This window comes from Harpia harpyja, chromosome 20 (assembly GCF_026419915.1).
Source record: "Harpia harpyja isolate bHarHar1 chromosome 20, bHarHar1 primary haplotype, whole genome shotgun sequence".
In the NCBI taxonomy this organism is placed as follows: domain Eukaryota; kingdom Metazoa; phylum Chordata; class Aves; order Accipitriformes; family Accipitridae; genus Harpia; species Harpia harpyja.
The window spans coordinates 20,242,089-20,266,727 of NC_068959.1; the positions used below are offsets into that span (position 1 = coordinate 20,242,089).

Genomic DNA, 24,639 nt, shown 5'->3' on the forward strand with positions numbered 1-24,639 from the left:
TTTTTTTTTTTTTAAAGGATGATCCTTACAGGGCTATTTTGAGGTTGTACTTTGCTAGAAGGTAAGCATTTAGTGGGCATATGACAGGCCCTAGAGAAAGCACTTAGGCCCTGGAAATGAGTCAGTAATGGTGACTAATAAAATCAGTATAAAAAGCTTGATTTAAGGGAGAATATGTCCCTGGAAAATCAGAAAACCAAAACTTTCTGTAGAGTGGGCCAACCCTTACTAAAATTTAGGAGGAAGGCAGTAAAGGGGCTGAGCAGAGAAATGTTAATGAAATTGTTACCCTCAGATAGCCCCTTTCCTGCTCACAAGCAGCCTACGCGAGTGTTTTGATAGCACAGGAGACTTTGCAGCCTAACAGGTGGTGTAATACAAAGAGCTACGCTGAGCAAGTTGGTCTGTACGTTGCTAGCTCACTAACTGTTCTTGAGCCTGAAAAAACCTGTTCGCATATGGTAACTCTTCAACCACTAATGGATTTTGGGGTTATCCAAGGTTACTTATTTCTGTGCAATTTAGACCTCAGTAACGCACACTTTTGGGCTTTGCAGTTGCACATAAAAACATTTTTCTGCCATACGTGTCCCAACTTGCCGTTGGGGTAGATTTCCTGCTTTTTGTGGTGGTTAGCTTACGAGTCTGTCGTACCCAGGCGGCTGTTAGTGGAGGTGGTTTTGTGATGCTGTGTTTTGACTCCAGATCAAGTTGGACTGTGTTCATCTGTGGCTTGGATGGAACAAAGGGGCTTTTAACTCTTGTCAGTGTCTAGTTCCTTTGGTTTTTAGGAGATTGTGAAGATGAGAGGACTGGAAAAGCTTGTACCTAGGCAGAGTAGTTGAGAGGATGGGTAAATGCAGTGAGGAGCACAGCATGGCTCTGATCGTTGCTAAAACCTCTGCGCACTGGTTTTAGCAGGTGGTGTCTGAAGGAAAAAATCAGTTCTGCCTTACTTTTAAGAAAAAGGGGGGGGAGAATCAAAGGAGAATAAAAAAATTGCTTTTTCGACCCATTTTGTAAATAGGGTTGAAGTCCGGGCACTTAACGTAGGTTCCAGAAAAGAGCATTCATTTGCGTTGCCTAATACAAAGCCTTAAAAATGCACGAGTCTAGTGCGGAAACATTTGTTTTGTAAACGGGTGTGTTTTTCAGAAAGTATTAAATTTCTTTTTCCTCCGTGAAGCCCAGGGCTCAGTGGTTTCCCCAGGCCGGCCGGTGGCCCCCGAGGGAGGCTGGAAAAGCTTCGGGAGTCCTGGGGGCACGGCAGGGCCAGGTTTTTCGTGTGGTAGCGCTCCCCACGGCCTTTTCCCTGCCCGCGGCCGCGCACTAGTGCCGCTGCAAGCGGGGCAGGTTTGCCCTGGAAGCGGGGTGTGGGGGGGGCGGTGGTGTTTGGGGACTACTTCTTTGTTAGCACGACTGGCCCCTCGGCGCCTCCATCCCAGCCGGCGCCACAAGATGGCGGCTTGCCCTGCCCCGGCGGGACTGCGCTTCCCGGCCTGCCCCGCGCCGCCGCGCAAAATGGCAGCCGGGCGGAACTACAACTCCCGGCGTGCCGTGCGGCGCGGCCCTGGGGGCGGAAGGACTGCGCATCCCGGCATGCAGCGCGCCGCCTCTCCGCCCGGGCTGCCGGCCGGCCGGCCGCGCCCGGCCGTGGCTGCTTCCGGGGGAGAAGGGGGCGGCGTCTGTGAGGTCACTCAGGTAGCGGAAGTGATTTCACGTCCGGCGGGCTGCGGCGCTGGGAGGGGAGCGGGGCGGCGGGCGCGGAGCGGAGCCGGCAGCGGAGCGGGGGACGAGGCGGCGGCGGCGGCGGAGCAGCTGGGAGCCGGCCTGCGCACCCGCGGTCCTTCCCTCTGCGCGCAGGTGAGGGGGGCGCGCAGCCCCGGGCCGCCGCCGCCGCCGCCGCGGGGGGGAGCCGCCCCCTCCCCTGAGGCGGCGGTCGGTCCGTCGGCCGGTCGGTCCGTCCGTCCCTCAGCGTGTCGTGTGCGTGTCGTCGTCGTCCCCGTCGTCGTTGCCCCCCGCCCCCCGTGGCGGCGTGGCCTGCGCGGCGGGGCCGCCCCGTGGCGCCGTCTTTATTGTCTCCAGCTCCATCCGGGTCCTGGGGGGGGGGGGGGGGGGGGTGCGCTCCGGCGGCGCGGGGCCTGACGGGAGGGAACGGAACGGCACGGAACGGCACGGCACCCCCGCCGCGGGGGCGGCCCTTGCGGGCGAACAAAGCGGGCGGCTCCTCAGGCGCAGAGCCGCGGGGCTGGGTCCACCCGCGGCGGGAGCTGGGGGCTGTCTGCGATTCCCGGGCGTTTCTCGCCACGGCCGGTACGCGGCCGCTCTCCCGGGAGGGGTAGAGCCCGCCCCGCCTCGCCTCCGTAACCGAGATGGTGTCGGGGGAGAGCGGCTGAAGCTTTACTGGCTGAAGCCAGGCGGCTCCGCGGGCCGCGGCGGTCGCCGCTACCGAAAACGCCGGCAGCGAGAAAGGCGTTTCGGGGAGCGAACCCCCTGCCGCCCCGGAGACGTGCCTGCCCGGCCCCGGGGAGCTGCCCCTCTCTGCCGGGGCCCTGCTCCGTGACGGCCGGCTGGTTCTTCACGCCTCGGTGCTGGCCCGCTGCGCCAGTCGGCTGGTTTCAAGTCAGCTCCGGCGCGGTGCTTTGAAGTGTTCGTGTCGGACAGCACTGGCATCCCTCACGGATTCGATTGAGAAATCTATTTATTATACGGAGTATAATCGCTTGATAACTGCCGCTTGCTAATCTAATTAGATAACGAGGAACTTGGCCAGCACTCCTGACTCACAAGAGTAATCGCTAGTTAATAAACAAATAACACCATCTTCTGCAGAAGTTCAAAGTACTCCCTGCTGCACTAAAACAGCTTTGCTTAAACTTCAGCTGCTACTAAAGTCCTAATGTGCTGCTCGCTGTTCTCTGCTGCTTTTGGGTGCTTGAAGCAAATACCTCATATTTATTCCTCTGGATTTTTTCAGTCAAGGGTAAGGACCTGGGTTTTGCTATACGGAATTAGGCCTGTTGACCTTATCTTCTGAAGTAGGCGGTAGATAATCTTCTTTTGTGGTTGGGGTTTAAATGCAAAATCTTCAATCGCAAAGCTTTGAATTTTAATGATGGTCAGTCTAGGGTTCTTCATTGCTATAAATGCAGCAGAATTAAGAGAAGCGGGTAAATTAATGGACCTTAATGATGTTCTGCAGTAACAAGTTCCACACTTCATGCAGAAAACACTTTGAGTCAACTGAAAGTCCTACTGTTACAGGTTTTTTAATTTCTGACATAATTCCTGAGATAAAAATCCTATTTTTTTTTTCTGTCTTTCCTTATGCACTTACACTGCTCTTCCTGCATCACGCCCACCCCCCAGCAAAATCCTGGAATAATTTGGGGCTGGATTGCAAATCATAGGACTATGGCAAAATTCTCCGTATTTTCTGTTCCTTAGCACTACTAATGTTCTGTTTCCTGTTCTAGTGTAAGGAGCTTCGAGATCCTCTGCTTTCCACCTACTCCCAGATGGAAAATGTATTATTTTTATTCACGATGGTAGTGTAGCCTGTCACTGTGGCTTCTTTTCTGCAGCAGCCTTCTTAGATTGTGACTTTTTGCAAGACTAAAGCGGCATTTGGATCTCCTCAGAATTGCCTGTAGCTCTTGACTAAAAAGCCTGTATCTAATACCAGTGAAACAAGACTAATCTTGTCCTCGCAAATAAGCACAGAAAGCCAACTGGTTTGTATCTTGAAATGGAAAGCTCCCTATACAGTGTATTTTATTACAAGTTACAGAAAATCAAATTACAAGGAGTGCTGCGAGTAAGGGACTGGCCTGGGGCTTCCTAACCGTTCATGCAGGGTAAGTGTTAGTTGATGTGTTTTCCTGTGGGAAAACATGAGCGGACTTGGGGCTTCATCAGATAAACTTCAGATATTCAGGCTGAGCCTTGGATCTTTCTCGAAGATAATGATCCACATCGTCCTTGGGCAGTAATGGAAAAAGTTGTTTCAGTCCAAATGTGAAACACTGCACTTCTCTTCCCTCCCTCCTAAAGCAAATGGCTTGTGTTCTATGGGAAACTTAAGAAATTGGAAAACTTGCCCATGATTCAACAAATTAACCTTTCAAGCTTTCACACAAACAAGTAGGGGTGTTTTAATTATTATTTTTAACTTTATGGACTTGTCTAGGTGCTGTCTTATTTGTACAGAAGTTGCCTGGAATGTGGCCTGAGTACCTTACAGTAACCTTGCAGTTATTCACCTGTAGTGTAAATTGTTCGTGCGCAGAAAGCCTAGTGGAATATTAATGTCAAGATTACTCCACAAAACCAAGGTGAAAATGCTTGCCACTATTTAAAAAGAAAAAACAAAAAAAAAAAAAGAAGAAATCAGGCTTTTTAGACTCTGAGGTCTTTTATTTCTTTTAGTCCATCCTGTTTGTTAGCTTGTGAACAGCTGAAGTTACTTAAAGCAATTTCAAGCTTGAGTTGGGGTGTTAAATGCAATGTCTTTTCCTGTTTCACGTTAAATGCTGCCAATAATCCTTTGCAAGTTTGTTTTGAAAGAACATCAAAAAAAACCTGTTTTCTCTTGCTAGAATACCCGGGTTCTTGTCTCATTTGTTGTACTTCCTAAGGAGCTAAAGTGACTTCCGTACTTGGGTTTGCCTTTGATTTAAAAACCTTGAATAGAGCAAACCAGGCAAGTTCCTTTTTCTTTGTGCTTTTCTTAATTGATCTTTTGGATGTGGCAGGTTTTTGACCTGCTATTATCAAGAATACATTTTGAACCAAAACTTGCATTAATTCCACAGATGATAGGACCAACTGAAATACAAAGAGAAATATGAGCTGCTATGTGATAAGCCCTTGTACTCTAATGCCAGTGGAGGCCATATTTTGATAGCCTCTTCTCCAAATAAGTCATTTTTTGGTTTGCAGACAGTGAGCTAAAACATCGAGTTGTGAATAAAATAAAAATACTTACTGCTGCATCGTTTCATTGTGAATTTTTAGCACTGGAAAATCATTCAAGTTTGGGTTTTTTGGTTTGGTTTTTTTTTTTTTTTGAGCTCATTGCCTCACAGGTTTTGTATACTGTTGTCAAAATATTTAATACTGCCAGTATTGGTATCTAAAAATACTCAGCTTTTCCAGTATTAATACCTGTACTTAAGCATGGTATAAGAAAATCAGCAGTATTGTCTCAGTTACTTTACAACACAAATAAGATTTCCAGTAAGAACCCAGGCTGTGAGCAGACTTGGGTCTCTGAACTCAAGAGTTACAAGCTTCACACAGGCCTGATGGAAAGGCTGCAATACCATTCTTATGACAAGGATTCAGACCAAATGTAGGTTTTGTCCTGCTTTTGGCGGTGGTTAGGTGGAACAAACACGTTTGCCAACTGTACCTTCATTCCTTGAGTTCAGCATGTTGTGATATCACATATCATGGACACGCAGAAATGCTGAGTGCTCTTCAGGTGTGACTCAATCCATATTAATGAAGTGGGATGACAGGCAAGCACGTACTGTCTTCCAATGCCTTATGGTGTTCTTTACCTGAAGCTTCCCCATCAGTGGGCTTTTGCTAACGAAGTAGCTGTAAGAACTGTTGTGCCAACTTGGCTCTGTGAGGAATCGGTGCGTAATGGTTTCTGCCTCGCTTGCAAGGTTTCCCAGCGGTGAGATGGCTGTGAAAGTTGGTTCATGTGATCACATGGAACATCCTGTAACTGAATTTGGGTAGGCTAAAAGTCACGCCGAAGTTTCCCCTACTGTGGATATCCTTGGAAATTCCCCTTGAAGTGTTGCCCACCACCTCTGAAACAGTATGGATGCTGAGCAGTTCATTTCCAGGGGAGTTTGCTGAAACTTGGGTGGGAGTTTTAAAAGTATTTTGGAAAACAAATTTTCCCTTTTGTTTCTTGAACGTTGCCTTAAATACTTTCCTACTGGCAAGTACGCATGCTTTCTGGGGTTTTTTCCTGTCACTTTTCATTGGTCTTGGTGCTTGGCATTTGGTGAGGTTTAATTTGGGAAATTAATTTGTCACTCGAATTTGCATACAATGGAAATGGTGTTTCTGATACTTTTTTACTTGCTGCGATTAGCAGAGCTCCTCTGCTACAGTCACTGCAAGGCTACCTGGGACCTTCAAATACAGGTGCAGCCTTCCCTTGGGCCAGGCTTATGCAGAAGCAGGGTGATGAGCGAATCTGCACATCTTTAATTACCACATTTCTTAATTGCAGACTTCGAAACAAAGACGCAGCCATGAAAGATCCAAGTCGCAGCAGTACTAGCCCAAGCATCATCAGTGAAGATGTGATTATAAATGGTCATTCTCATGAAGATGACAATCCCTTTGCGGAGTACATGTGGATGGAGAACGAAGAGGAATTTAACAGGCAGGCAAGTAATTTCCCTCGATAAATGTCTTGTGATGTGCCTTACCATTTTCTAGCTGAAGGGGGAGGCGCTGTGGCTTAGCAACTGGGGTACAAGCCTTGGAATCCTTTAGAAAAGGGGTTTTTAAGATAGGCTTGCTAAAATAATCCTGGGGAACATTTTCTCTGGCAATAAATACTTATTTTCTGTAATCTTGATGGAAAATATGGTAAGTGCAACATGTTCTAATGTATCCATTGATTCCCTACTTCTGCAGGAGGGAGAAAAAAAAAAATAGTTGACAGACTTTATGTGGCACTTTGGAAGGGACAGGTCTTGCTAGGCTGCTGAGTTGCGGAGGTTTTACATGTGCAAACATGCCCGCTGTTGTAGTTCTGAACGGGATACGTCCAGGTGCATACCTGCCTCGTCAACAGGGCTGTTGTTCCTAAGGGAGTTGGTGGATGTAGCTGTTGGGTGACAGTCCTCTTTGTTGCTTAATACTTAAGTGTCTTACGGCTGGCCTTTGCAATTGGGTTGGAAGGAAGCCTTGACTTCATATTTCACCTTGCATCTGGACGCAGTTCTCTCCTTTGGAGGCTGGGAACAGCCTACCTTTTTCCACCGCCCCTTTCTTAATCAAAACTTGATCTTTGTACTCAGGTAGCTGCTTTCTCTGCACTCCAGCACAGTATGGCTGTGCTGAAGTCTGAGCTTCTGAAATAGGATACATCTGTTGCTCTCTCTTTAGGGTGCCAGCAGGGCACAAACGTAATCTGAAATTCAGGTTGCTTGCAAAATCTAAATTCTCTTGTGCAATATGCTAGGATGGTCTCAGTGTTGTTTCCTGTTTGGTGGGTTTTTCCTCCTGGGGGCTGTACTGTAGTTAGCATACAGGATGTGTAGTTCTTGGGGAAGCAGCTGAGAGTTCTGCCATGAATAAAGTATTTTTCAGGTACAGACTTCATTTTCAGAGAAGAGGAAAAGTGGGAGCACGAGGGGAGAATGGTCTTATTCAGGCAGGCAAACACAATGTGGCAGCCTGGTCGCCTGCCACTGTAGGCACATCTCTCTGTGGGAACCTGAACAAGTTAAACTTGGGCTGGAAAATACAAAGAGGCAATATTAATTTCAAGACGTTTGGGGAATTAAATGTTATTTAGTACTTCTGGAGCTGCCATTGGAGGCACTTGTAGGTATACAACCATGTAACAAAAAACCTGGAGCTGGGCAACCCCTGCTGTAATACTAGCTTGTGGCTGCGTGCCCACGGCTGCATTTTACCTGCACGCAGGATGGAGACAGTGCCTCACAAGAAGGATTGATTGGAGACCGCTGTCCCTGCTGGAGTGCTTTACTGGGGAAATCACCAAGTCAGTGTTTCATGCGGGGTTTGAATTGTCCGGACACAGGCTTAGAGCATATGGTGATGAGTCCCTGTTCCCCAAAGCTGTGCGTCTTGAGCACCAAGTGAGCTGGTGAGTGTGTTTGCCCCAAGCACAGGGGACCTGGATTTTATAGGAATCCCGAACTCTGGCATTAACTTTTTTGATTTGGTACTTGTGGTACGTAACCTAATTTCCACTTTAGGATCGAGTACGTGTTTGATTTCAGAGTGAAGGATAGATAGGAAAACTTGTTCGAGCTTCCATTGAGTGAACTTTTAAACATGTCTTGAATCATTTTTCCGCTCCCTTATGTCTGGCAAGTCATTCACACCAGCTTCTGTTTCCCTGCTTTCCACTCTTAAGTACTGCGATGCAGGACATGGAAAATTTGTCAGGATGAACTCCCTCCAAAAGCTTGTTTACTGAACAACCAAGCAAAACTTTCCTTTAATCTTTGCAATGCGTGTCAGTTCTGTTGATGGGTCCTGTGTGTAGTACAGCAGGTCAGCATTCTTAGCAACTGCTAAGATCATGTGGAGTTCCTTAGGAGAACTACACTGGGTGAACACATAATCTACAGCCAAGGAGGTGCTGCTTGTTCCTTATTCAAAGTGATGGACAGTGGTTGTGTTTTTCCCCAAGAATCTTGTAGGACACTTACCGAGGGAGTGTGCCTGGCTGCATGTGTTGTCCCTGGTTCCCTTCCTCACACTTGCAGTCAGTTTAGTCCAGACTAGTTGGTACAACTGAAATTTTCAGCTGAAACTAACATTTTCCTTCTCCTTGAGCTCATAACAAGCTGCAAACGGAACAGCTAGGGCTGGGGTGTTCTCCTCCCATTCCCTTTTAACTGCAGCCCAAGTTCCAAGCACTTCTCTACATTAAAAAAATCAAAGCTGCTTGCCTTCCTGCAGCACAAGCATGGTGTTCTGCTAGAAGTCCTGTTGCATAGCTAGAAGGAAGGTCAGCTAGGTGCACAAACCTTGGGATGAAAACACAGGCTCTCAGTAAGTTTGCTGATGAAGCGGTTTCTTCTCGTTGTATAGATCGAAGAGGAGTTGTGGGAAGAAGAATTTATTGAGCGCTGTTTCCAGGAGATGCTGGAAGAAGAGGAGGAGCATGAATGGTTTATTCCAGCCCGTGATCTCCCACAAACAATGGATCAAATCCAGGACCAGTTCAATGACCTTGTTATCAGTGACAGCTCATCACTGGAGGATCTGGTGGTAAATTCAGTTTCTCATCATATTTCTAAAACTTGACATCTTCTCTTTGTCCAAGGCTGATTTTTGTTGCTGATAATGGCTAGAGAAAATCCTTTACATGTAGGCCGGAGACTCTTAAACCATCTGTGGCTATGGTGGAGGGGGAAATGTGGGACGGTTGGGCAAGGGATGTTTCCTTGAGTGATGTGACCTATTCAGTGATTTTCTTCATAACCGCATGGTGCCTTTCCTCGCCCATGGCATAAATTCAAGTGGCTTTGGGTATGCATACCATGTTGTGAAAGAAAGGCAGTGAGCGAAGCATGCTGACCCTGTGAAGTGCCATTTGGTGACAGGACTGCAAAAGTTTAATTCAGCATCTGTCAACACTTACATGTTGGGTAGGTGCGAGCCATATTCTAAGGTCTGGTTTGGATCATGTGAACGATAGCAGATCTCTTTGTAGAAATCCTAAGGAAGAGGAAAGCAGCTAAACTATGATCATTTCCCTGTTTCTTGCTCTATGACTTCTGTTCAGAGCTTAACTAAAAGGAAAGGGCAGTGTGTACATATTTTCCCTAACAAAATACGAAGTTACTGATACAGAGTACAAAACCCACACCATCGTGTCACACAATGGCTGTGAAATTCAGGTGCAAACTCCTACTTTTCCAAGCTTAAGCAGCTGCAGGCAGCAGTTTTAGACTCAAGAGCACAAAAGCCTAATCCTCCATTTCTTTGTGATAAAGAGCTCATTCTGAAGGTGCTGGCTGCCCACCTATAACAGGTGGACAAAGCAGGACATTGTAGAGCAGCAGCTTACCAAGTGAGAGGACTGGGTAGTCACAGACATAGAATTGTAAAAAATCAATACAGCGCTCGTATATGTTAAATTCCCAGAAGCGGCTTAAGTTCCTGCAACAAGTCTCCTCTTGCTTAAATAACCAAGATCTAAAAGCCTCATGGCACGTTTAACAGCTCAACTTCAGAAAAAGCTATTTCAGCATTAAGCGAAGTTGCTGTATGTGATGCATGCCTGTGGTTTTCTTGTTTCGTATTCCCTGAGCCCTCATCTGACTGAAATGTCCAGGTGGTGCTAAGGAAGGATGGGTAATTCAGGTACTAGCACAGAGGAGTGGGCTTTTCTAGCAATTATAGAGACTTTTGGTATATGCAAAAACCCGATTATATGCCTGACTGTTACTCTAAGTCCATAAACTGTTCTTAATGCTGTCTGCCCAGAATTGTATTCAGCTTGAAAATGGAAGATGAAAATAATGATTCAACTAGACTTCTGTTTTTCCTTTCCTCAGGTCAAGAGTAATCTGAATCCAAACGCAAAGGAGTTTGTTCCTGGGGTGAAGTACTTAAATATTTGAGTAGACTGGGCCCTCTCTTGGTGGATGTAGCACAATTTCCACACTGTGAAGCCAGTATTAGAAGATTTAATTGTAAAAGCTCTCTCTTCTTGTCACTGTGTTACACTTATGCATTGCCAAAGTTTTGTTAGTCTTGCATGCTCAATAAAAGTGCTGAGACTGTTATTAAGTAAATCTGTCAAAAGTTTAATGGAAACATAATTGGGCCCTGGCTTTCTGCAAAGGAGGCAGTGAGGTAAGAAGCACCAGTCAAGTTGAGACAAAGTACCACGTTTATAAAACCTTCTGCAGACTCTGTCTTTTTAAATAGGACTTGGAATTTGCTATGGATGGTCTGTTTTTAACTAAAGATGTGTTAACTGGTGCTAGTTTGCACCTGATAATGCCTTAACTTAAAAATGAAAGCAAGGATATCTGATTGTTAGGCAAATTAGCTAACTTTCCTTTGAAATATCAGTATTGTTACTAATGTTAATTTTTCCCCTTAAAAAGCTTCATGCTCCTTTTAAGCAGCATGAGATTTAACAGAAATTTTACAGACCTGTACAGAGTCGTAGATCTCAGCTACTGAACTAACATCCAAGCAATTGGAAGGAAGAAATTCCCTGTACTTTGCAGTATGTTATCATGTTAGAAATGTTTCACTTCCTGATTATGTTAAAGGAGATGTGAGTTTCATCACAATTTCTTCCAAGAACCCAGATATGTGCATAGCACTGCCTATGTAACTTTTAGCATACAACTTTATTATAGCTGGATTTAACCAAGAAAACCCTAGCATTAGTGATTTGAGTGGTGCTTTTCCCTTGCTTTGTTTAATCATCACTACACAATAGTCTACAGCACAACAACTTTTTTTTTTTTTTCTTTTAATAAAGCTAGAACAGTTTTGGCTTCTTAAACTTCATATTCGGGTAGGTTAAGCTGCCATACGTGTTCAGTGTGAATAGTGTTTAAGTTGAAAATATTGTAAAAAAATTATATTTTTTCAAAAATATTTAAAAAAATAAATAATAGTAGAACTGATGTGGTGGCTGTCTCATGAATATGCATCTCACATGGAAACTCATTTGGCAGCATGCAGAGGAAAGGGATGACATTATGGATATGGTGCCTGTAAGGCTGTTTGTAACATGATAGCCCAAAATACCCACCTGAGGTTGAACTCCGACTGCTCTTTTATTTCTTTCCTCCCACTTTATGCACTTGCCTGGGCATATTTTCCTTCGTTCTCACCACTGCTAATCCCAGTTCAGCTCCACTGCTGCTGGCAGCACGGGCAGTCCTAGTTAACAGCTGATGGCACTATATAAAGCGTGCTGTCGGACGCTTTGGCACGGTGGCTGTTGGAACTGGGGTGCTCTCAGTCCTGTAAACCTGAGAGCTGCAGGAGGCTGTGGGTGAGTTGTGTGGCTGCAGCAACAGCCTCCAGCAGTCCTCAGAAACCAGTCTGATCCACTCTTGCTTCATAACTTTGCCCAGCTTCGCTGTTAATATCTTTTTGGTTTTTTTTTTTTTCTTTTAAGCTCCAATTAAACCAAATGGGAACACTTCAGAAATTATGCAGTACTGCAGGATGGGAAGAGTGAGATGAAGCCTTTACGCAGGTATAACCCTGCAGCGTAACCACATCGCTGCATCAGTCTTGCTCCAGATGGAAGAATCCCTCTTAGAGGAATTCAGTCAGACCAACTCATTTTGCTGTTGCTCTGCAAAATGTTAATTGTAATTATCCCGGGCTCCTTACTAAGCGTTACCTTCCCCTTTCCTAACCTGAGATCTGGCCTTCATAGAAGCAGCAAAACTATTCTGGCGTTTCCACTAACTTGGAGGTAGTTTAGACTCGAGCACCTAAAGACAGAAGGTCAGGAAATAACATACTACTATGCCCCGGCTTATTTTTAGCTGGAGTGGGAGTTTCACCAGCGAACCCCTGCATGGCTGGCAGCAGTTGCTTGTTGGTGAGCTTCCTCCTGGAGTTTCAGCCCGGGTGCGATTAGCTCGGGGTGATTGGCAACTGAATGCTGCTGCTAGGAGCCAGCTTGCTGTGAGCGAGCCAGCCCAACTATGGTTTGGTTTCTTTGCTTTTATTTCCCTGCTATATCCCAGCCAACTATACAACATCGGGAGGTTTATTGAAGAGGTGAACTTCCCAATGGTCTCTGCTAGGATGGAGCTACTGTTCTCCATTACAGCCCCTGCACTGCTGTGTTTGGGGTTTGCGACTAAAACAGATTTGATAGCACACTGGTGTTTCGGCTGTTGCTGAACGGCACTTGCGCAGCATCAGGGCTTTCTCTTGCTCTTGCTCTGGCCCCAGCAAGCAGGCCGAGGGTGGGCAAGAAGCTGGGAGGGGACACAGCTGACCAAAAGGGTATTGCACACCATGTAGCGTCATGTTCAGCAACAAAACTGGGACAGCAGCAGAAGAGCGAGGGCTCTTCCGCTGCTCAGAGCCTGGCTGAGCATTTGCATTTGCATCACTTAGGGGTTTTTGGTGGTTATTTTTTTCCCCTCTTATTAAACTGTCCTTGTCTCAACCCATGGGTTTTCTCACTTCTGCTCTTTCTGCTCAGGCTGGGGAGCAAGTGCGTGGCCGTGCCACCACGCCAGTGTGGACAGACCGTGACGGGGTCATGCAATGCTGGCTTCAGCTTTTCGATTTTAGTGCTAAACCCAAGCCCAGAAATGGGCTTGGCTCTGTCAGCCATTGCAGTGAGGCTGTCGGCTGCCCTCTGTGCCTGCTGCTGAAAACCAACCGGCTGCACGAGGCAGCGCTTCGCTGGAGCAGCCGGGATAAAGCCGTCTGTCCGGTGCTCCCCAGAGCAGGACGGGTTTGCCAAGGGCTCGTGCTCAACCACCCCTCCCGCTGCACCGGCGTTCGGGCAGGAGCCCACCGCACATGCGGTTGCTAGGGCTGGACAAAATCTGGCGTGTCTCCGCGGTGGGCAGCCCGGGAGGGAGCGTGGAAAGCAGCGGAAGCCTTCGCAACACAGAAGGGACGAGGGGACGGTGCAGGACGCAGCAAAGACACTGGTAGGGCAAGTAGGCTTGCATTGTTTATTTTATTATTTTTAATATATGATCTTAAAATGGGCATCCTAACGCTGGTCTGGATACTGTACCCACACAGAGCCCGCTTCAGCTGCCGGGTAGCCCTGCTGAAGCTGAGGGCGCAGCATGAAAATCTGTGGCCCCAGGTGGGAGTTTGTGGCTCCAGCCATCTCCGATGGTGGCTAATGAGCTTCAGCAAGTGCTGAATGAGTCTCAACCAGCTAAAGCTTGAGGTGAAGCAATGACACGGGGGGTGGTGGTCCCCAGGCCTGTACCCCAGGAGCTCGGGATGTCCCTGAAAGGCAACTTGGAGTTTCCCTAGCCCTGTGTTCAAGACGAGCACCAGAAGCCTTGGCTTTGGACTTGGTGGGTGCTAACAAACACCGACAGCACCCGCGGGAGCTCGGCTCGGCTCCTCCGGCGCCAGGGTGCGAGCCCTCCCCTCGCTCAGACCTTCGTGCACACGGAGAGCCCGTCCGCCGTACCCTGCACGTCTGCAGCCGCCGCCGCGGCATTGCTGCCCCGCGCCCGGGCCTTAAACCCCGTGAACACGGGGCAGATGGGCACACGCTTCAACCACCGGCTCCTCCTCACCACGCTCATCCCAAAGGGGAAGTCGTAGCTCCTCAAGCTGGCTCTCGCCGTGCTGTCCGAGTGCGCGCCCGCCTTCCACTGCACCAGCCCTCGCTCCTCCTGCGTCCCTGCGGCAGCCGGCATCGTGTCAGCCGAGACCCCGGGGCCTGCCCGCCCGCAGCGGGGATGCCCAGCATCGGCCCCCCCTCACCCTGCGATCCCCTCTTGCAGCTCTAAACCAAAATGAATCTGCCTCCAACGCCGCCCCCCCCGCTTCCTCCCCCTGGCTCTGTCTGCTTTAAATACCCGGGATGGTGTTGTCCAGGATGAAGGCGATGGTCCCCCCGACGAACATCTCTGTCGTTAGCAGCACCGTCAGTATCTGGTCCAGCTCGGGGACACCTGCGAGAGCATGGGGACCGAGCCGGTGCGTGTGAGATAAGCTGGATTTGCCCAATTAATAGCTGCTTGCCAGGGGTGGGCAAGTGTCCGTGAGCTCTGCCCTCCTCTCTCCCTAAACACCCAAAATTGGGGCTTTTCGTGGCAGGCGGGTACCTGTGTTAATGGCCTTGGGTTGGGAATCCAGGTAGTTTGGCAGCGTCAGCCCAAAAAACATGGCGAAGCCCAGCACGAAGAGATTGCGGGAGGAGTTCATGTCGACGAACTGCAGGTTGGAGAGGCCGACGGCCGTGATCATGCCTGCCAGCAGAGACGGCGGCTGCGTTGCAGGCAGGCAGACGCCCACGCTGCTGCTGCCGGCTGGGAGCCGGGCGTTGGGGTGGGCTGCCCGCGAAAGCAGCGAGGGGCGTTCAAATGCAGGTGTGTTTCAACCCGAAACCTCAAAGCTCGTCCTGCATCCCTTGAGCTCACCAGCCCCCGAATCTCCAGGGAAATGGCCCAGGGCTGGTGATAACAGCACTCTGGGTTTGAGAGGCAGCTGCGGCGAGGTTACCGAATAAGGTGCAGAACATCCCGCCGAGGATGGGGTCGGGCAGAGAGGCGAACAGTGCCGTGAACTTTCCGATGGTCCCCAACACGAGCATGATCCCGGCCCCGTACTGTATCACCCTCCTGCTCCCCACCTGCACGAAAAGAGCAGCAGCGGGTGACGGCGCCTGTCCCCCCGGCTGAGCTGGGACCCCTGCCCAGCCCCGGTACCTTCGTGATGCCCAAGACGCCGATGTTGGGGCTGGAGGAGGTGGAGCCGTTGCCGGTTCCCAGCAGCCCCGCGATGATGCAGGAGATGCCTTCGGTGAAAATGCCTCTGGGGACCAACGCGCACTGGCTGGTCTCCACCACGGCTCTCCCACAGCATCCCTGTCCGCTCCCCAGGGATGCCACGGTGTGGGCAGGGTACCGGCGTGGGGCCAGCTGGCTGTACCTGTTAATGGCGTGCACGGGGGGAGCGGGGGCTCCCGCCAGCCGGGCGCAGGAGTAGTAGTCCCCGATGGACTCGATGATGCCCGCCAGCGTGGCGCTGAACATGCCCAGCACGGCCGCCGAGGTCACTGTGGGCAGACCCCACTGGCCTGCCGGGGGGGGTGGGCAGAGCGGGGTGTCAGGGTGGGGGCATCCAGTGCCGCTTTGAGGCCCCCCCCGCCCCGGGCGCTTCCCAGCCCTGGTGGTGCTGTGTCGGGTCCTCGCCTCCCCAGGCAAAGGGGTATTGGCGGGACCTGGGTGCCGTGGGGCCGCCTGGCACTCACAGGGGTAGGGGACCCGAAACCAGGGTGCCACGGACAGGATCTCCCCCCGGGCGTCCGTCCTGGCCTTGTAGCCGTACGCCTCGGGCCGGCTGGGGAAGACGCCGGTGCACGTCAGCACGTAGCAGAGCAACCACACCACCATGATGGCCAGGATGATCTGCGGGGGCAGAGACCGGGGACACACCCGGCATTGCTTGCAAATCCACGTGTGGAAAAAGGGGGGGATTTTTTTGGGATGCCCCAGGATCCCGGCAGCTCCCGGCCGGTCCCTACCGGGAACATCTTGAAGATCTGGACGCGGAGCAGGACGAAGCCGCTGCCCCGCCGGTAGCCGGGCAGGCAGATGTTGACGTGCCGCAGGTACTGGGCAAACAGGACAATCAAGAAGATGGTCCTGGGGTGGGGAGGAGAGGAGAGAGACGAGGTCCTTCATGCCCTGGCATCCTCCTGGCTCCACAGCAGACACCCCTACCCCCTTGTCCCCCCCGTCCCCATGCCGTACAGTGCGGCGATGCCCCAGTGGGAGCCGGCCCGCTCGCCGGCCGCCTGGAAGACGGAGAGCCCGATGAGGGAGACGGTGGGGGTGACGGTCAGTGGCCCGATGTAGCTGAGCAGCGCCCCGGGGAGCCCCAGCAGCCCGATGGCCACCTCCACCAGGCTGGACACCACGATGGCCCCCTGGATCTGCAGGGCATGGGGGGGGGGGTTGTCAGTAGCCCGCCGGGGATTTTGGGGTCCCCCAGGGGTGGTGGTGGGGTGTACCTCTCGCATGCGGGGCTGCCAGACGTGGGAGGTGTTAAGCGGCAGAGTCCAGTTGCCGTAGATCTGCTCTGGGGATGGAGGGGAGGTGAGGTGGTCCCTGGGTGCGGGGGGAGCAGCTGGACACCCCCCCCCTTCCTTGCCCTCACCTTCAGGCGGGCATCGCCACTTCTCCAGGGCCAGGATGGACTTGGCGGGGACGAGGAAGGCCAGCGCGCTCGCCTGGAAGAGGGGCAGCCTGGGGGGGGGACGGGAAACGGGACGAGAGGGGACGCCTGCGCCCCGCGGCCTGGGGATGGGCAGTGGGGGGGTCCCCGCCAGGGCGGCGGCTCTACCTGATGCCCACGGTGGTCTGGATGAGGGTGGTGATACCGACGCAGGTGAAGATGGTGCCGATGAGGTAGCTGACGGTGAGCTGGTCCTTGCCCACGCACAGGCTCTCGGCCAGCAGGAAGGGGACGGCGATGGTGCCGCTGAAGCAGGTCAGGTAGTGCTGGGGGGGGGTAAGGGGGGGGGGGGGGCTCAGGGTGGCTGGGGTGCCGTGGGGTGCCCCGCGCCACGGGGAGCAGGGGCTGAGGTTCTGCTGATGGGGGTTACCCCCTTCCAGGCCGTACCTGGAAACCGAGCAGGATGCTGAGGTACCAGGGGGGCACGTCCTCGATCCTGTAGAGCATGTCCACCTCTGGCCGGGGGGGCACGGTGCCCGCCCTGGGGTCCTGGCGTGTGGTGGCACAGCTCAGCCCTGGCTCGCCTTCGGGGCTGGGGACGGGGCGGCAGGGACACCCTGCACTGTCCCCATGGATGGCATAGACTGCCCCAAGGGACCCCCCCGTGCCCTCAGGGATGGGGAGGGGTCCCGGCCGGCCGGTCTCCATCTGATGGTGCGTTACAGCAAGATTTGGGGTGGGCGCCATGCTGCCCGGGGGGGTGCCCCAGTACTCACCCTGCCTGCCGCAGGCATCTCCTTCCCAGGGGGACACGGGGGACTGGCAGGAGCGAGAACGGAGTTCCCGTTCTGGCAGCGAGGGCAAGGCAGGAGCCAGGTCAGCATTGTCCCGGGTGTCCCATGGGAACAGGGCTGGGCTTTGCCCCAGGGACGCAGCTTGGCACGCGTGGCTGGTCAGCCGCACCCGGCACCGGCTCTGACCCCCAAGAGGGGTCTTGGCTCCAAAACCCACCAGTCCCTACATGATGGTTTGTCCCCAGGGCAGGGTGGAGGGGAGTCCCCACTGGCCCTGGGGTGCCCGGAGCACCCTGCGGCTGCCGGGAAGGATGGCACAGCCAGTCCCAGCTGCAGCATCCCAGCATGTCCCCTTGGTCCTGGGCTTCGCCACAGTCCCCAAGCTCACCCCCCCCATCCTTTGCCAGTGCCGGCTGGCCATCACAGCCCCGAGGTGGCCATTGTCGGGGTCCGGACCCCCAGTCACCCACCTCCCTCCCCACTGCCCCAGGATACGGCCAGGGAGGGGATGGGGACAGGGATGGAGGCTGCGTTCACCTGGGGCTGAGCCAGGTCTCCCGAGCGGGTCCCCATCCTCCGGCAATGCGGCCCCGGCGGCGATGTCGCTGCACGGGGCGTTTTATGGCTGTGGGAAGGACTTTAGTCACCACCCGGGCCGTGGCGCGGGGTGGCGGGCTGGAAGGCGGCCATTGGCTGTCGGTTGTGAAACGGGGAGCGCTGCCGTGGGGACGGATCAGCTATTAACTGCTTTAATTAGGGCTGGCACCGCTGGCGGAGCCGGGGCACTCCCACCGTGAACACCGCATCGGTAAAACATTATTGCCGGTGGGTTACAGAGTAATTCCCGGCTCGCGGGGGGGTCCGGTGGCACAGGGCACCGGCCGCCACCAGCATCCTCCCAGTACAGCCAGGCTGGGCGTCGAGGGACGGTCACGACGCCGGCGATGGGCGACGCCGGGAAGGCGCCCACCTCCCGGCGCGCGTCGGCTCTCGCTGGGGACGAAGTCGGCTCCGAAGGTCGCCAGGGCATTAAGCATTAACTGCGCCAGGGCTACAGCTCGTTCTGCAGTGCCTTGGGTGGGACCGGCCCCCCGGCTTTGCTGCCGGTGCAGGGCCCCTTCTCCCCGTGGCACAGCAGCTCCCGAAGGGCGGCCGGGCCCCGACGGTGCGCGCCGTAGATCTGCGCTTCTCCCTGCTCGCCCACGTAGCTGTGGCACATCTTGGACAGCCTGCAAGGAGCCGGCTGTGGGTGACACCACGTCCCCCTGCCATGGCGGCCAGGGGACAGTGGCCGGCAACCCCCCCCTTCCATTGCCAACTTACCTGCCTGGCCAGGGTCCCCCCATCACCATCACACTCATGGGCTCCTGTCCCGGCAGCCCCGGCCCCGCCAGCCGCTTCTCCCCATCCAGCTCCTGCACCCCGTAGCTGTGGGGAGAGGCAGGGATGGGGACCCCCATCCCTGGGGACACCCCCATCCCCGGGGACACTCCCATCCCCGGGGACACCCCGCTCACCTCTCCCAGCCCTGCGAGCAGCTCCTCTCCAGCACCTCCACGTAGTCAGACTCGCTCAGCGCCTTCCTGCCCACCTTCCCCTCCGCCCTGCGCAGCTGCTCCTCAATCTGGGGTGAAAAAGGGCAGAAACTGGCCAGTGAGGGCAGCAGCCCCGCCATGACCCCACTCCCAAGCAGGGATGGGATCCACACCCCCCTTCCTCACGGCCCTGGCAGCTGAAGTACTTTTGCAAGGGGGGGTGAGGCCATGAGTAGCTGCAAGGGGGCTCGCTGGCCCCAAAGGCTTTTCTGGGGTGCCAGCGGGGGGCAGCAATCAGCGGCGTGCCCCGGGGGAGCCGGCGGCATCTCCCCAGGCTGGAGCATCCCTGTGAGGGCTCTCACCCCCGGTTTCGGGGTGCCGTCTCCCCAATCCCCACCTGGAAGGCGATGGCGTAGCAGGCGTCGCAGTGCAGGGATTCGGGCATGTGGGGCGAGAGCCGCTCCTCGGGGCTGAGCCGGGGCGCAGAGATGGAGCGGGCTGGGGTGGCGGGGGCCCCGCACATATCCTCGGCCCCCGTTCCTGCCAGCAGGCTCAGGGCCAGCCACGCCGCCAGTGCCGGCCGCATCCTGCCACGATGCCGAAAGTGCTGGGGCGGAGGCACGGGGCAGCTATAAACCCCCCCCGGTGCTGGCGAGCGGGCACTGATGCGCAGCCGACGCACCTGCATCCGGCTGACGCGGCCCGGTCCATCCCCGGGGTGTCGGGGCGGGGGGGGGGGGGGGTGCGTGTGGGGTGTCCCCGTCCGAGTGTCCCCTCTCCGGGAGGTTTTCGGTGTTATTCAGTCCCATAGCGCCCGACCCCTCCTCCTTGGCTCAAATCCTCCCTGGGATGGTGTGGACCTACCGGGGGCTGGGGCTGGGGTGGGCGTTTGGGGGTCAGGGCTGGGGTTCAGGGCTCCCTGATGACTGCGGAGCCCGCTCCTACTCCCAGGGACTGGGATGCATCTGGTCGACACTCCAGGACAGACGGACGGACTGTGGGGTCCAAGTGCCTCAGCCCCTCGGCTCCCCCAGAGGGGCTGCAGGAGCCCCTCGCACCCCCCCTTTACAGACTACACAAACGCAGGATGAATATGCAGGGTTTAGTGCTGTCTCAGCATTTTTATTACTATTTCAGGGAGTCCGTGCTGCGGCTGTGGCTGTGGGCGGGGGGCTGGCGGTGGCCAGGCCATCGTCCCCCTGTGCCGACCAGCCCGGGTTGCCCTTAGGACGGGACCTGCAGTACAGGGGAAAGCGGGGGCCGTGCATCTGGTCCCTTTGCCGGCCGGGGCCCATAACTTCAGGCCCCCCCCAGGGACTGCCAGGTGCTCGCATTGGAAAATACCCTTTTTCTCCCCATTCCCACAAGGAGCCGGTGAGGTCCAGCCGGTGCCTGTTACCTCTCGGCGCTTCGCCGGCTCAGCCACGAGCGGGGCTCTCTCCCGTACCAGGGGTGATGCTGACTGTGGGGTTACAGCCCAGCTGCTCGGGAAGGGACGTGCCGCGTGGGTCCGTCCCCGGCCAAGGACCATCACATCTGGAGCAGCGGTCCCTTCTCGGCCCCGGCAGGGCTGGCACGGGCAGGGGCCTGGCCAGGGCTGGGGCCGGGGCTGGCCCGCATCCCCGTGGGGATGTAGTACAGGCTCTCCAGGTATCCACAGTCGGGACCCCCGGCAGTGGGCGGCCCCTCACCCTTGGGAGCAGAGCTGAAGGTCCCGGAGAAGCTGGGGTTTTCGGCAGCTGGCAGGTCAGGGTGTGCCGGAGAGGGTGCGGAGGGTGCCAGGAGCCCTGGGAAACCACCGTAGGGCAGGTAGGGTGGGCCATAGACCCCCGGGGCCATGACCAAGGGGTTGAAAGGAGCCTGGTAGAGCCCGGTGTGCGATGCCACCGGCGGGATGAGCACCTCCAGGTACTGCCCGGTCTCAGGGTCGTAGAGCGTTTTCAGCTGGGGCTGCCGCGGCGGCTCCATGTAGTAGCATTTCCCACTGTCGGGATCGACAAGCATCCTCCGGTGCATGGGCAGGTGGGGGGTGAAGGGCTTGGTGGGGCTCGGTGTGCTCTTGCTGCTCGGCGAGGCACCGTCAGTCCTCCTTAGGAAATGGGGAGCATCCTCGAGGCGAGGCTGGGGCTGGGCTGGGGGCAGCGGCACCGGACGCTCTGCAGCGGCTGGGCCCTCGGGGGGCTGGGGCAGGGTGGGCTCAGGGCCGGGTTTGCTCCAGGGCGCTTCCACACCAGGCAACGGACACGCACTGGTCCCCAGTGGAGCGCTGGCTGGGTTGGGGACCAAAGGGGATCCAAAGGATGAGCTGGCCACGCTGGAGACTGATGGGTGCCCAAGGGAAGTGGGGACTTGGTTGGTGACCAAGGGGGACCGAAAGGATGAGCTGGCTGGGTTGGGGGCCAAGGGGATCCCGAGTGACGAGTTGGACAGATTAGGGACTGAGGGGGTCCCAAAGGATTCGCTGGACGGATTGGGGACCGAGGGGGTCCCAAAGGCTGTGCCGCACAGGTTGGGGACCAAGGGGGTCCCAAAGGATGCACTGACTGTGTAAGGGATCAAGGGGGTCCCGAAAGACTTGTTGGTGGGATTGGAGACCAAGGGAGTCCCAAATGATGTGCTGGCCAGGCTGGAGGCTAATGGGAAGCCAAAGGATGAATTGGTCATGTTGGGGACTGTGGGGGTCCCAAAGGTTGTGCTAGCTGGGTTGGGGACCAAGGGGGTCCCAAAGTATGCACTGGCTGGGTTGGGGACTGCAGGGGTCCCAAAGGACGCGCTGGCTGGGTTGGGGACCGAAGGGGTCCCAAAGGATGCGCCGGCTGGGTTGGGGACTGAGGGCAGCTTTGGCATCGGAGAGGATTTGGGGGCTTTCACAGGAATTGCTAAGTAGTTGGAGTTCTCTGCTGGGGCAGCAGGAATGTATGGCTCGGTGGCTGCCGGCCACTTCGGTAAATGTTCCCAGGCCTCCCTCCGCTCCGGCAGCCGGCCAGAGGGACCTTCGCCGCCCTCCCCAGCTCGAAATGGGGCAGCAGGGCTGGTGCCACCAATGGAACCGCCGCTCCCTGCCGACACCGGCCGGCTGCCTGGCTGCTTCTGCCTCTGCTCGCTTGCGGGCAGCTCTGGCACGCTGCCCGCTGCCGGTTTCACAGGCTGTGGGTACGCACTGCTGCCGGCCAGGGGTCCGGCTTGGGGGTCCCCGCTGTCGCCGCCGCCGTGCCGCTGCACCGTTGACTCAGGCCCCTCGGCAGCGTGGAGCTCTCCGGTGCCGCCACGGCCGCGTCCCTCCTTTCCCTCCGTGGGACTTGGCGGCGGTGGCGGGAGGAGAACGGTCTTCTCTGTCCGCAGCACCGCACTGCTCTGAGACGGGGAGCCCTCCCTGGCTGCCGCTGGGGACCGCCGGCCCACCAGGACGTGGAGGTGGGTCTCCACGTGCGGCACCCCCTCAGCCACCGCTGCCCGCGGCGGCACCCTGAGCTCGCTCCGCTCCCGGCGCGGGGGGGATGCCGGCGGCCCCTCCGCGCTAGCCGCCCCCCTCCGCGTGGCCTGGACCCTCGTGATGTGGACGGGGGAGCCCCGGGTGGGCGAGGGCTGGCTGCCGGTGAGCTTTGCGGGGCCCTCGGCACACGCCGCGGCTGGCTCTTGGCCAGCAGCTGCCAGCACCTCCTCGTCCCCCGGCTCCGTCGCTGGCTCCCGCCGGCAGACCGAGGTGCAGTGGATGACAAGCGGGGTGGCCGGTGGCGGCTCCCCGCCGCTTGCCGGTGCTGCGGTGCCACGGGATGCGCCGGCGGTCCCGAAGCAGAGGCTGTAGCTGCTCTTCACCAGCTTGCGCACGTCCCGGGGCTGCGGGATGCGCCCCTTCCCCTTCTCTTCTGGCTCGGGGGGGGTGGCCGGCGTGGACCCCCGGGCTGGGGTGCCGGGGCTGGGCGGCTGGCGGGGCACTGCCGGTGGCTTCTCCTCCTGCCGACTCTGCGGCACCAGCCTCACCTCCTGCGCCCGGGAGGTGAAGAGGCGGCACGGCGGCGCGGCAGGGAGCGCCGGGCTGTCGGCCTCGAAGGGGAGGGTTTGGGGGTGGCTGGGGTGGATGGCTCGCTGCTTCAAGCTGGGCCACGGCTTCAGCGCTCTCTCAAACCTGGGGGCAACGTCCAGCGCCTTCCCCACCCCAGGGTGGGCTTCGAACAAGGCGCGCGCTCGCTGGTAGCAGGTCCTCTCCGATGCTGGCTCCTCGGCGGCACCAGGCAGCCGGTGGCCCTCCAGCACCTCCCGGTACTTCATCCTCTGGTTGAGTTCGTTGAAGGTTGTCTTCAGCTTGCAGACGCTCTCCCTCGTTGCCTCGCTCAGCACCACCCCCTTGGCGGGATGGGTGGTGGTGGCATCCCCCGTGGCCACCGCGGCCATCGGCATCCCCCCGCCCCGCAGCTCCTCGGCCGAGAAGCTGCAGTCCGAGCGGGAGAGCGAGCTGGACTTGCCCTCCAAGCCGTCCCCCAGCAGGTCGGTGCCAGCAGAGGACAGCCCCGAGGAAGTCGAGCTGCCCCGCAGCCCCTTCTGCTCCATCTTGATCCTCTGCTCGTACTGCATTTTTTTGGCGAGGACGTTTTTCACCAGGCAAGAGGCTGCTCTGGTCTTGCCGGCGTCAGCATCCAGGGAGGCCGTCTTCACGAACTGCTTGTAGTTGAGCCTGAAGTCCTCTCCGACGGCCCTGCCCTTGCTGAGGGGCTCCTTCCTGGCGGGGGGCAGGGGCTGGGGGGCCGGGCCATCCCCCCGGGGGCTGAAACCCGTCTCCTTCCTCTCCTTCCTCTTCAGCAGGATCTGGCGCTTGGGGACGGTCCTTTTCTTGCCGTGACCCTTCCTGGCCTCCCCGCTCTCCAGCTCCACGTCCACGCACTCAAACTGCTCCTTACTCAGCAAGCCCAGCAGCTCCCCGTCCACGCCGGCGGGGAAGGGCCGGCCCACCCTGCCGTGGACGGCTGCCGCCGTGCCCCGGGGCTCGCCGCCAGCCGCCGGCCACCGCCGCGGCCGCCCGCCATCCTCCGACAGCGAGTTGGAAAGGCTGGAGGAGGTGTGGGAGCTGCACATGTCGAGGCGCGCGCCGGGGGGACCCGAGAGGCTGCGGAAAGCTCTGGCCGTCAGTGCCCGCACCTCGCCGTCCGCCTCGTCCGAATCGCTGGGTGCCTCGCCGAGCATCCCCCCGGGCTGCCGGGGCAGAGCCAGCTCCCCGCCGGCGGCGGTGGTGGCAGTGACGGGCTGCCGGTCCCCGCCGAGGGGACCCATCCTGCCCCCCTGCCCCGGGCTATTCTTAGCCGCGAGGGACAGCTGAGCCCGCTGCGGGCGGGCGAGGGGGCCGGGCGGCGGGGGGGACGCCGGGGGGCCCCCGTCGGAGCCCAGCGCCCCGGGGCAGCCCCCTCGGCACGGCCACCCCGTCGCCCCGTGTCCCAGGTGGGCGTCCCCTCCTCGTCCAGAAACTCCAGGCAGTCCTTGAAGGTCTCCGTCCCCTCTGAGCACAGGGCGGAGTGGTAAGAGGAGACGGAAGAGCCGGACATACTCTTGGCGAGGTCGTCGCGGGGGAGGCAGGGGAGGTGGCCCTCCTCCTCCGACGTGGACCGCCGGCCCTCGCCGCTGCTGCGGGGACCCTCGCCGTCGGCGCCGGGCAGCTCGGCGTGGGAGAGCAGGATGGGGTCCCTCTTCCCGTGGGGCAT

The 24,639-nt window shown here is 56.5% G+C and overlaps 4 protein-coding genes across 4 annotated transcripts; 1 reads left to right on the forward strand and 3 right to left on the reverse strand.

Annotated features, from left to right (window-relative positions):
- The first annotated feature begins 1,707 nt into the window (after positions 1-1,707).
- PAIP2 (poly(A) binding protein interacting protein 2) lies at positions 1,708-11,390 on the forward strand. The gene is made up of 4 exons (XM_052771899.1): positions 1,708-1,863; positions 6,257-6,416; positions 8,827-9,006; positions 10,299-11,390. The coding sequence occupies exons 2-4, from the start codon at positions 6,279-6,281 to the stop codon at positions 10,362-10,364; spliced, it is 384 nt and encodes a 127-aa protein (XP_052627859.1). The 5' UTR covers positions 1,708-1,863; positions 6,257-6,278; the 3' UTR covers positions 10,365-11,390.
- Positions 11,391-13,420: 2,030 nt separating this feature from the next.
- Positions 13,421-17,160, reverse strand: SLC23A1 (solute carrier family 23 member 1). Its single transcript, XM_052771991.1, has 13 exons — positions 17,068-17,160; positions 16,789-16,946; positions 16,603-16,691; positions 16,457-16,524; positions 16,197-16,378; positions 15,968-16,088; positions 15,695-15,851; positions 15,373-15,520; positions 15,150-15,255; positions 14,944-15,073; positions 14,547-14,690; positions 14,298-14,393; positions 13,421-14,119 (listed from the first exon to the last, which is right to left on the reverse strand). The coding sequence occupies exons 1-13, from the start codon at positions 17,125-17,127 to the stop codon at positions 13,866-13,868; spliced, it is 1,713 nt and encodes a 570-aa protein (XP_052627951.1). The 5' UTR covers positions 17,128-17,160; the 3' UTR covers positions 13,421-13,865.
- A 987-nt stretch (positions 17,161-18,147) lies between these two features.
- On the reverse strand, positions 18,148-19,637 carry MZB1 (marginal zone B and B1 cell specific protein). The gene is made up of 4 exons (XM_052816352.1): positions 19,347-19,637; positions 18,932-19,038; positions 18,738-18,842; positions 18,148-18,643 (listed from the first exon to the last, which is right to left on the reverse strand). The coding sequence occupies exons 1-4, from the start codon at positions 19,635-19,637 to the stop codon at positions 18,466-18,468; spliced, it is 681 nt and encodes a 226-aa protein (XP_052672312.1). The 3' UTR covers positions 18,148-18,465.
- A 400-nt stretch (positions 19,638-20,037) lies between these two features.
- On the reverse strand, positions 20,038-24,639 carry PROB1 (proline rich basic protein 1). Its single transcript, XM_052816353.1, has 2 exons — positions 24,392-24,639; positions 20,038-24,320 (listed from the first exon to the last, which is right to left on the reverse strand). Exons 1-2 carry the CDS (start codon positions 24,637-24,639, stop codon positions 20,480-20,482), a joined length of 4,089 nt encoding a protein of 1,362 aa, XP_052672313.1. The 3' UTR covers positions 20,038-20,479.

Coding starts and splice junctions, on each gene's coding strand:
- MZB1 (XM_052816352.1), bottom strand. CDS start 19,637: ATGCAGGTGCGTCGGCTGCGCATCAGTGCCCGCTCGCCAGCACCGGGG. Junction 19,039..19,346: donor GCTACGCCATCGCCTTCCAG/GTGGGGATTGGG, acceptor TTTTCACCCCAG/ATTGAGGAGCAGCTGCGCAG. Junction 18,843..18,931: donor TGCTCGCAGGGCTGGGAGAG/GTGAGCGGGGTG, acceptor CTCTCCCCACAG/CTACGGGGTGCAGGAGCTGG.
- PAIP2 (XM_052771899.1), top strand. CDS start 6,279: ATGAAAGATCCAAGTCGCAGCAGTACTAGCCCAAGCATCATCAGTGAA. Junction 6,417..8,826: donor AAGAGGAATTTAACAGGCAG/GCAAGTAATTTC, acceptor CTCGTTGTATAG/ATCGAAGAGGAGTTGTGGGA. Junction 9,007..10,298: donor CATCACTGGAGGATCTGGTG/GTAAATTCAGTT, acceptor TCCTTTCCTCAG/GTCAAGAGTAATCTGAATCC.
- PROB1 (XM_052816353.1), bottom strand. CDS start 24,639: ATGCCCCACGGGAAGAGGGACCCCATCCTGCTCTCCCACGCCGAGCTG. Junction 24,321..24,391: donor CTGGAGTTTCTGGACGAGGA/GGGGACGCCCAC, acceptor GGCGCTGGGCTC/CGACGGGGGCCCCCCGGCGT.
- SLC23A1 (XM_052771991.1), bottom strand. CDS start 17,127: ATGCTCTACAGGATCGAGGACGTGCCCCCCTGGTACCTCAGCATCCTG. Junction 16,947..17,067: donor GCATCCTGCTCGGTTTCCAG/GTACGGCCTGGA, acceptor ACCCCCCCCCAG/CACTACCTGACCTGCTTCAG. Junction 15,074..15,149: donor GCGTCTTGGGCATCACGAAG/GTACCGGGGCTG, acceptor CTTTTCGTGCAG/GTGGGGAGCAGGAGGGTGAT.